The sequence below is a fragment of the Sarcophilus harrisii genome, chromosome 6 (assembly GCF_902635505.1).
Source record: "Sarcophilus harrisii chromosome 6, mSarHar1.11, whole genome shotgun sequence".
Lineage (NCBI taxonomy): Eukaryota > Metazoa > Chordata > Mammalia > Dasyuromorphia > Dasyuridae > Sarcophilus > Sarcophilus harrisii.
The window spans coordinates 253439612-253449720 of record NC_045431.1 but is presented as its reverse complement, the minus strand read 5'-3'; the positions used below and the strand labels follow the sequence as shown (position 1 = coordinate 253449720).

Sequence of the window (10109 nt, the reverse complement as noted above, 5' to 3'; positions counted from 1 at the left end):
TTTTTGGTATTCTATGTGCATTTCCATTAATAGAATGGAAATTTCATGTTGAGAACTTTGGTTTCATTTACTCTATATTTCTCATTTAATCTCAAACCATGCCAAAGTTTGTATATAATTTTAATATAACCCTATTTCTTGTAAGATAAAATTCAGTCAATTTGAAGAAACATGATGACTGACTCCTGAAGGTACAGCTACAATATATTCAGATTGATTACAATTATTTTTATAAGGTATCTTATATAAGGGTCATTTATACAGAAATTCAAGAGTTGTACCAAGTATATTAAGGGAAATTTATATGAGACTAATTCCAACCAGAATATTGATACTAATGAATTTTCCTTAAATTTCATTTGCCTATCTGAAAAAAATGTTTCACACTATTTTAGAGGAAAATTATAGAAAGATTTAGCCCAGGTCATGCTCAAGTTAAGTAGCTTGTTGAACAAGTGAGGTAATTTCTAGTTGGAGAGAGGTTATGAAGGAAAAAAAAAATCACTAGAGACTTGTACTTGAACCTGTTCTTTCATCATGTCTTCATGACTTAAATGAAGATATTCAAAACTTGATTATCAAATCTGATGATAAAGTGAACCTGTAAAGTAGAGCTAATCCAATGGATTGTAGAGTAATGATTCTGGCAGTCTAAAACAACGAGTTCTAATAAGATGCATTTTAGCAGGAGTAAAAGTATAATTTCTAATTTTAACTTCAACAAATCAATTCTATCAGTACTAGGTAGTATAGTTTTGATTGACAAGTTAATATGAGAAAAAAAGGAGCTGGTTTTACTATCCATCTGTGATGTTTACTTTTCAAAGGCAAGCAATTTATATCTCTGTAGGTATCAGTTAATTAATGTAAAATGAGCAGTTTGTATTAGGTTACTGCTAATGTTTGTAATTATTTCAAATGCAATTTTCTCTTTCCAGAATAATAAAAATTTAATATAAGAAACAGGAAAAGTGATTGCATTATCATAACTATTGCCCATACTCATCAGGTAAGAATAGAGAGATGAAGAAACAAGGGATGTGTCATGTGAGTATTCACAAAAAATAAACAAATGACATGAACAACAAATATGTAAATACTTAATATAAGAAGAGAAGACCTTAGCAGAAGACATTATAATAGCTGGCCATCAGCTGAAAATAGTTTAAGGGCTTTCATATGGAAGAAAGACATTATATTGTTGTTTCTTTGGTTGTTTTCCATTTGTTTTTTTCCCAGCATGGAATTGTGAGAAATGAGTGTACTGTTACAGAGAGGAATTAGTCTCATTGGAAATGAAAATGTTCTGCCATTAGAGAGTTCCTTTCCATTGATAGTCTCCACTTGTAAGCAGGATGACACATTATTACAGATTTTGTTAAAGAACCTTCTTTTTGATTATGTGTAAATGCCTATGAAATGTGCTTAAGTTCAGTGATTCTCTAAAATTTAATGCAAATTAAGAACAATGTGATTCCTCTTGCTATATTTCCTTATACAGGCACCAAAAGTGAGCATGGGTCTTTGGTAACTTCTTCAATGATCTAAACTTCACTGATTTTAGGAGACAAATCCTGAATTTGAACTAACAGAGAAAGAAGAGCTTTAGTCACAAAACACAATGAGCATGACATGACCATTGCATTACATTCTAACTGTAATACATTGTGGGGATTCACTCAAAGAAATTAAAGAGTTTAAATATTAGAGGTGTGTTTAAAAGATGAGGCCAAAAGATTGTTCTTTGCTGCCAGATTAAACAGAATGTGTCTTCATCATGTCTCTTTATCTAATTTGTACTTTAAATAGAACTCAACTTTTTTAAACCCACTTCTACTGACATTATAAAAATGAAAAATAATGTGACTGAATTTCTTCTTGTTGGACTGACCAAGGACCCAGTAAGGGAAAAAATAGTATTTGTCATTATCTTGATTTTCTACATTGCCACTATTTTGGGGAACCTGCTTATTATCATCACCGTTAAGTACAGTCCAACACTTGGATCCCCTATGTACTTCCTCCTCACCTATCTATCTTTTTCTGATGCTTGTTTCTCAACCACCACAGCCCCAAGACTCATAGTAGACAGTCTGCGTAAGAGAAAGACTATCTCCTTTGAGGAGTGCATGATCCAATTATTTACAGGTCACTTCTTTGGCTGCATGGAGATCTTGGTCCTCATCTTGATGGCTTATGATCGCTATGCAGCCATCTGTAAACCTCTACACTACTTGACTATCATGAATAAGAAAGTATGTAGGATCTTGGTGGGATTAGCCTGGATGGGGTCATTTGTGCATTCCATCACCCAACTCTTCATTGTTTTGAGTTTACCCTTCTGTGGTCCCAATGTAGTCAACCACTATTTCTGTGATGTGCAACCCTTGATGAAATTGGCTTGTACAGACACATATGTGTTAAACCTCTTGGTTGTTTTTAATAGTGGAGCTATCTGCATGGTGAGTTTTATATTGTTAATGGGCTCTTATATTGTTATTTTGTATTCTTTGAGAAATCAGAGTAGAGAGGGGAGGTACAAAGCCCTGTCCACCTGCAGCTCTCACATCCTTGTTGTACTCATATTTTTTGGTCCCTGTATATTCATATACAGCAGGCCACTGACCATCTTTCCTGCGGATAAGTTGGTGGCTGTGTTTTATGCCATTGGAACTCCTTTCCTAAATCCTTTGATCTACACACTGAGAAATAAAGAAGTTAAAACAGCTATGAGGAAACTATGGAGCAGCAGAAAATCTTTACATGAAAAACAATGTGGATAGACATCATCATTTTTCAAAACTGATCGGTCTTATCAGTATGGACATATTTGAGATGATAGTTTCTATTTGGTTTATATAAGGTATAACCTTATCTTACTGGTTGTTTTTCTCCACATAATGGATAGATATGAGAGCGTGAACATTTAAGCTATGGCTGTATATAACATGAGTCTAAGATATTTAAAGTCCTTAAGCTAGATCCTTTTTGATGATCTGCCATATAGTTCCTGCTTTCAATCAGTATCCTAAGTCCCAAATTCTATAAGTCTCCACTATCCTTTCTAGAAAGGGGGGAATTTAAATTTTGCTGTGATGTAAGTCAGTTGTTTTACATTATCCATACTTTACAATTCATTATTTATTATTCATTATTCATTACTTAAGTGCACCAACATTGACAATGACTAGTTGCTTAACTTTGCCTAGAAGGTTCATGAAATGGATATCTTTTTTCATTTAACATGGTCATATAAGTTTCTTTTCTCTTAAATCATGAACTAGATACTACCAATTGATCAACAACATAGAAACCAGAACACTACAGTTTTATTCATTCGAAATGAGACACCCCACCAACAAATGAAGGGAAATGTGTCTTTTACAAGGAGTTGTTCATATTATTATTATTATAGAAATAAGTAATATGAGTCAAAAAATAATTATATGTACATTATAAAATAGCTTTTTCTCATGTATGGTAGGAAAATGATTTATATAACTCAAGATATGAGATAAAGAAGAAAAAGAGAGTTACTGAATTTATTATATACAAAGGAGGAAGGAGAAGCACAGGAAGCTAGCTGGCTTAATTCTGTTTTGAAAAGGTTTTGTTTCTCTTGAAGCAGTTTATATGTGCTAGAGATATATATAGTAAAAGGTGGACTAGAATAAAAGAGAATTATTTATGTCAATTTTAAAATCTCTAGGAACATCTAGGAGTTGGAGTCACACAGTCTTTTTGGGCAAATAGGATAGTAGGTTATATGGGGAATAGATAAGGTGAAGAACTTACAGGAATGTATGATTTCTTTTTCTGTATTTTTTTTTTCATTATTTCTGTGTTTCCCCTATGACCTGTATAATATGTGCAGGCTCATATCTACTTGAGCCTTGGCCAGCTAGAAACATACTTACTTAACTTGAGCTGATGACATTTATTGGGATTTGACATTTATCGATCTTTAGTCTATTAGCTGGACCACTATCTGCTTGATTAAGCCTGAAGGCCTGACTTTCTGTTTCTTGAAATCAGGAGATTTCAGGGAAACAGAAACCTTCCATTCTAATCTTCCCAAATAGCAACAACCAATTAGATGCCTTCCCGTCCCCTTTTCAATGCTCTCTTATTTGTGATGTAATTTCTTTTATAAAAGCTATGTATCTTTACTACTTCTTTAGCCCTCCTACTGCCAGAGTGTTCTCTTTCTTATCTTGAGATGGGACTGCTCATTCTCCGGAGGTTTTCAATAAAAATTTTTCTGCCTTCTACTGAGTGATTTTTGAATAATCATTTTGGGTAAGGGTCTTCTAAATCCCTCACAGTTAGAACCTTCTGGAGAAAAGTTAGACATTCAGTGACATAGACTACTTTCATGAATCTGTGATGAAAACTCCAGAGCTGAATAAAAAATCTGACTTTCAAATACAAGACTCAAAAGATGCAAAAAAAGGCAATCAAGAAAGAAAAATCATAAGGGATTTAGTAAGGGTAATCTGTTTACATTCCTACATGGCAAGATAATTCTTGTAACTAACAAGAACTTTCTCATTATTAGAACAGTTAGAAGGAGATAAATACTATATAGGGTATATATAGGATGTTAGTTAAATATGAAGAGATAATACCTAAAAATAAAATAAAACTAAGCTGTGAAAGAGGAATCTTTCTTAACCTACAGGAAAGTAAGATAGGAAAGGGAAATAGGAATGGAAGAGGATGAAACAAGGGAGGGCAGATTGGGGAATGGGTAAGTCAGAAGCAAAACACTTTTGAGAAAGAACAGTGTGAAAGGAGAGAGAATAGAATTATCATGAGGGAAATATCATTAGCAATAGTAACTGTGAAAATAATTTTGAAATAAGCTTTTCCCAAAAAAGAAAATCTCAAAATCTCAATAAAATAATCTCAAAAATATACATGGCACTTTGTAAAATATATAAAAAAGAAGAGCCATTCCTCAATTTATAAATGGTTAAGAGACATAAAATATATATTGTAGCTATATGAAAAAAATGCAACACCATTGATCGGAGAAATGTAAGTTAAATCATTCTGCGGTATTATATCATATCCATTAGACTGGCTAATAGGCTAGAAAAGGAAAGTGATAAATATTGGAGCAAATGTGGGGAAAATAGACATTGATGCACTATTGGTTAAAATGTAAACTGATCCATTATCCTGTAGAGAAATTTGGAATTATGCCCAAAGTGCTATAAAATCATGCATACCCTTTGACCTAGGAAAACTATTAATAGGTATGTATAACAAAAGAGACTATTTTTTTTAAAAGGAAAAGGGGCTATACATACAAAAACTTTATAGCACCTCTTTTCATGGGGCAAAAAAAAAAATAGAAACTGAGCAGATGAGCATTAATTGGTGAATACTTGAACAAATTGTGTTATGTTATTTTTATGGAATTTATTGTAGTATAAAAATGATGAGAAGGATGCTCTCAGAAAACCTTCCTTGAACTGATGATGCAAAGTGACATTTACTAAGTATGTAGTAATAGAAATATTGTTAAGATGGTCAACTATGGAAGAATTGACTACTCAACAATACAGTGATTCAAGACAACTGTGAAGGACTTATGAAAAATATTATCCACACCCAAAGGATGAACTGATGATGTCTCAAACTCGATTACAGGATACTTTTTCCTTTATTATTCTTTAGTTTTGTTTTTTTTTTTTTTTCTGGAAGGGGGAGGTCTGTGTTTTCTTTTACAACATTACTTTTATGATTATGTTTTCCATGATGTAATATATGCCTTCTCATTGAGGGGATAGGGAGGGAGGAATGAAGAAAATTTGAAACTCAGTTTTTTTTTAATTATTATTAAAGCTTTTTATTTACAAAACACATACATGGGTAATTTTTCAACACTGACCCACGCAAAACCTTCCATTCCAAAATTTTCCCTCCTTCTCCCCACCCCCTCCCTTAGATGGCAGATAGTCCAATACATGTTAAATATATTATGATATATGTTAAATCCAATATGTGTATACATAGTTATACATAAACTCAAAGTGTTAAAAACAAATGTTAAAATTGTTTTACATGTAACCAGGGAAAAATAAAATGCTAAATAATGAAAAATAAGAGAAATGTACTCACATATATATGTATGTATATTTTTAGTAGGAACAAATTAAAATAAAACTTCTTAAATGTCTTAAGAATTATAATATTCTTTTTCATTCTCACTAAGCAGTGTCAGTCTTCATATAAAGAAATGATATAAAATAAAACTGTGGAATATTTTTTTTCAGCATCTCTTCATTATACAGAAAAAGAGAGCAGCCTTTTCCAAAAAAGAAGAAAACAATTTTGAAAATATCTCTTTATAATAGAGAGATTATAAAAGGTCTTGAGCTATTTCTCTTGCAGAAAGTATTAAGCTTTGTTTTAGACTGTTTAATCACTCTTTTTTTCTTTTCTGCAAAATGTATTGATGTATTTTGCATTTTTCTTCTTTCCCCTTATTTTCAAAATAAATAATAGATTTATCTCATTCCCTACAAAGTTTTTTCTTCCCTGAAATGTATAAATGTTTGACTTATGGATCTATACAATACCCCACAAAGATCTTCTTTAGAAGCATTTTCTCTCCTTCTCTATGAATTAATCACTTTTACTCATATGTGCTGTATAGATGTATGTACATATGTATGCATATATTCAAATTTGTTACAAAAAATTCAGCAAAGTACTTATAGCAACACAAAATTAGATTTATATCAGGATTAAATGGTTGGTTCAATATTACCAAAAAAAAAACCCCACCTATAAATATACGTTAGAATGTCAAGAATAATAAGAACAAATGAGAAAATGTATATATTTTTCTTAATAGTCACAGGAAAATATTTATAAAATGAAAATAATTTTAAATTTAAAATAACAGAAAAGTAGAAAATTATCATATTTGCTCCTTTCTTTCACCTTAGGAAATTTATTTACTTATTTAATATTTTGCTCGGCTTACATTCAAAACAATTTTTTAAGCCTTGTTTTTAGATCTTTGAGTTCTATGTTCTCTTCCTTATTCCCACCCACATTTAAGAAACCACATGTGTAGTTATGTACATTTCCAAAAAGTCAAGTTGCGAAAGAAAACATATATCTGTCACCCTAATGGAAACATAAACCCTCAAGAAAAATTAAATTAATAATAGAGAGACAGACAAATATAGAATCTGCATTCAAACTTGATCAATTCCTTCTCTGGAAGTATTTTTCATCATAAGTCCTTCAGAGTAGATGTGGATGATTGTACCACTGAGAAGAAAGTACTCATTTATAGCTGGTCATCCCAGAGCATTGCTATTTCTTTGGATACAGTCTATTTCACTTTGTTCATGGAAAAATAAGTGAAAGAATCAACAACTTGAACAAAGTTAAAGGATAGAAAATAAGTATACATAAATCATTAGCATTTCTGCATATTTCCAGAAAAAAATAAAGCAGGAAGAGAAAAAATTGAATTCCACTTAAAATGAATTCATTAGATAAAAAATATTAGTGAATCTATCTTTTCAAGACATACAGAAGTAATACAGAAAAACAACTACAAAATACCCCTTACAAAAATATTTTGATAATTGGAAAAATAGTAACTATGTTTCAGCAGACTAAGCCAATATAATAGAAATTGAAAATCATTGAAATTATTTTACTTATTCCGAGGGAACAAAAATGAAATTAATTTGGAGGAAAAAGTCAATTTTTAAAGGAAAATAAAGTCAGGTAGGACTAAATCAATACTTACATTCCAAAGCAATAGATATCACATAAAAGCAATTAGATTTTCAATAAAGAAATTGGTCAATGAAATTGATAAATTACAGAAGAAAATGAGCACTATAACCCATTCCTAGTAAAACCAAAGATCCAAACCATTGTTATAAGAACTCAATATCTGACAAAAACGGCTTAGAAAACTTGTAAGTTTGGCAGAAACTTGGCATAAACCTGTATATCAACTATATTGTGATGACCTTATTAGCACTCTGGATACTTTAAAATCAGCCTGAGTCAGCATAAGTGAAAGTCCTCGATTTTTATTCCTTACCCAAGGGAGAGAACTCTTAGGTACAGGAATCTCCTCTTTTTTCTCCTGCTCCAAGCCATCTCCCTCATACTACACCACCCTCTACATCCTGCCTCAATCTCTCTATATACCCACAGATCCAAACTTGCACAAAGTAGTGGGCAGGGCCATTCTTTCTCCAAGTATATGCTAATAGAGTATTGCCCAATTGGTAATTACCCTTAAGTGCTGGGACCTCAGTGTATGAAGTCAGTTTCAGCCCATTACACGATATATTAAGATAAACTTCTGAGAAATTCATGACTTTGACATAAAAGGTGATAATGTGAAGAAATTAGATAAATTAGGAGAAAATACATCTTTACATGGTCAAACAAGGGATAAAGATTATCACAGAGTACAAAATGAACAATTTTCATTACATATTAAAAAAAGGTTTCATATAAAAGTTACACAAAAGTTCAGGAAGCATAATTATATGAGAAGCAGTGAACTAAGGCAATAATTATAATGTATCCCTTTCTGATAAATATACAAAAATGTAGTAGTTGGTGTCGTGTATAGAGGTCTGGACCTAGAGTCAGAAAGACATGATTTTAAATTCTGTTTCAGATACTTTTGCTTAAGCTCTATTTTTCTTAATTTTCTTTCATTGAAAAGGGAGATAATAATAGTTATTATTTTCCAGAATTATTATGAGCCTCAAATGAGATAATATTTGAAAAACATTTTATACAATATACTAGGTAATCAACAAATATTATTGCTATCATTATTACTTTTAGTAGTTGTTGCAACAATAGCAGTGGCAGCAGCAGTAGAATACATATATAATGAACTTCATCAAATTTATATGATTGAGAACTAATTCCAAGTAATAAATACTGAAAAGAATTAACAGGCAGCTTTTAGAGGGAAAAATCCAATCTATCAATATTGATAAGAAAAAATTCCCCCAAATTATCAATATTAAAGACCAACAATTTTAAAACTGTGAAATTCCACTTTCTCCTCTTCATAATGGTAAAATTTCAAGAAAAGATACATTATGAAAAGTGAAGTACAAATAGGGGAAGAAAAGTTACATTAATTGTGTGTGTGTGTGTGTGTGTGGGTGCGTGTGTGCGTGTGTGTGTGTGCGTGTGTGTGTGTGTGTGTGTGTGTGTGTGTGTGTTTACTGGTCAAGTCATTCTGAATATCAATTTGGAACTGTATCTCCAAAATTAACATGTGTCTACTCTTTGTCCCATTTATGTTACAAATTGATGAAGTAGAATAAAGGACACATATACACATAATTGCAAAAAATGTATGTACACACAAGTATATAACAGCACTTTTATTTTGGCAAGGGACTGTAAATTAAAAGAGCATACATCAATCAATTGGGGAATGGATGAAAAAGATCCTAAGATATAATAGGGATGAAATGATAAAGAAATTAATTATTCAGTTTCAAAAAAATATTGCAAAGACTACTACACCCTGATTCTGAGTGAGGAGATCAGAACCAAGAGAATGATTTATACAATAGAACAATATCATAATGAAAAACAAAATTATATGACAGACTGACTTAAAATCTCTGATCAGTACAATAACCAGTCTTGATTTTAGAGGACTAATGGTGATGAGAATACACAGATGGCTGTGTATTCAGACTGTTTTGAATACACAGCCACCATATTATTGAATTCTCTCTGTTCTTATGATTTTTATCTTAGACCTCCTTCAGTCAGGGAGTCATATTCATAGCGAGTATCTTGGAGATAAGTGAAATTTGGAGAAGCTTCAGCATCAGGAATATTGGTAAAGCATAAATTCCCACAATACTAGGTGTATCAGATCATTTTACACAATACAACAAAATTTTATGGAGATCACTTCTGACAGATGCGGCTCTTTTCAACAATGAGATGATTGAGGCCAGTTCCAATGATCTTGTGATGAAGAGAGCCATTTACACAGAGAGAGGACTGTGGGAACTGAGTGTGATCACAACATAGATTTTTCACTTTTTTTTTTGTTTTCTTTCTCATTTTTT

At 31.7% G+C, this 10109-nt stretch overlaps 1 protein-coding gene across 1 annotated transcript; it reads left to right on the top strand.

The window, feature by feature from the left end:
• The first annotated feature begins 1850 nt into the window (after window positions 1–1850).
• On the top strand, window positions 1851–2783 carry LOC100926687 (olfactory receptor 4C11-like). The gene has a single exon (XM_012552640.2). It carries the CDS (start codon window positions 1851–1853, stop codon window positions 2781–2783), a length of 933 nt encoding a protein of 310 aa, XP_012408094.2.
• The last annotated feature ends 7326 nt before the right edge of the window (window positions 2784–10109 follow it).

What these genes read in the sequence shown, in the direction of transcription:
- LOC100926687 (XM_012552640.2), top strand. Translation starts at nt 1,851, where the DNA reads ATGAAAAATAATGTGACTGAATTTCTTCTTGTTGGACTGACCAAGGAC.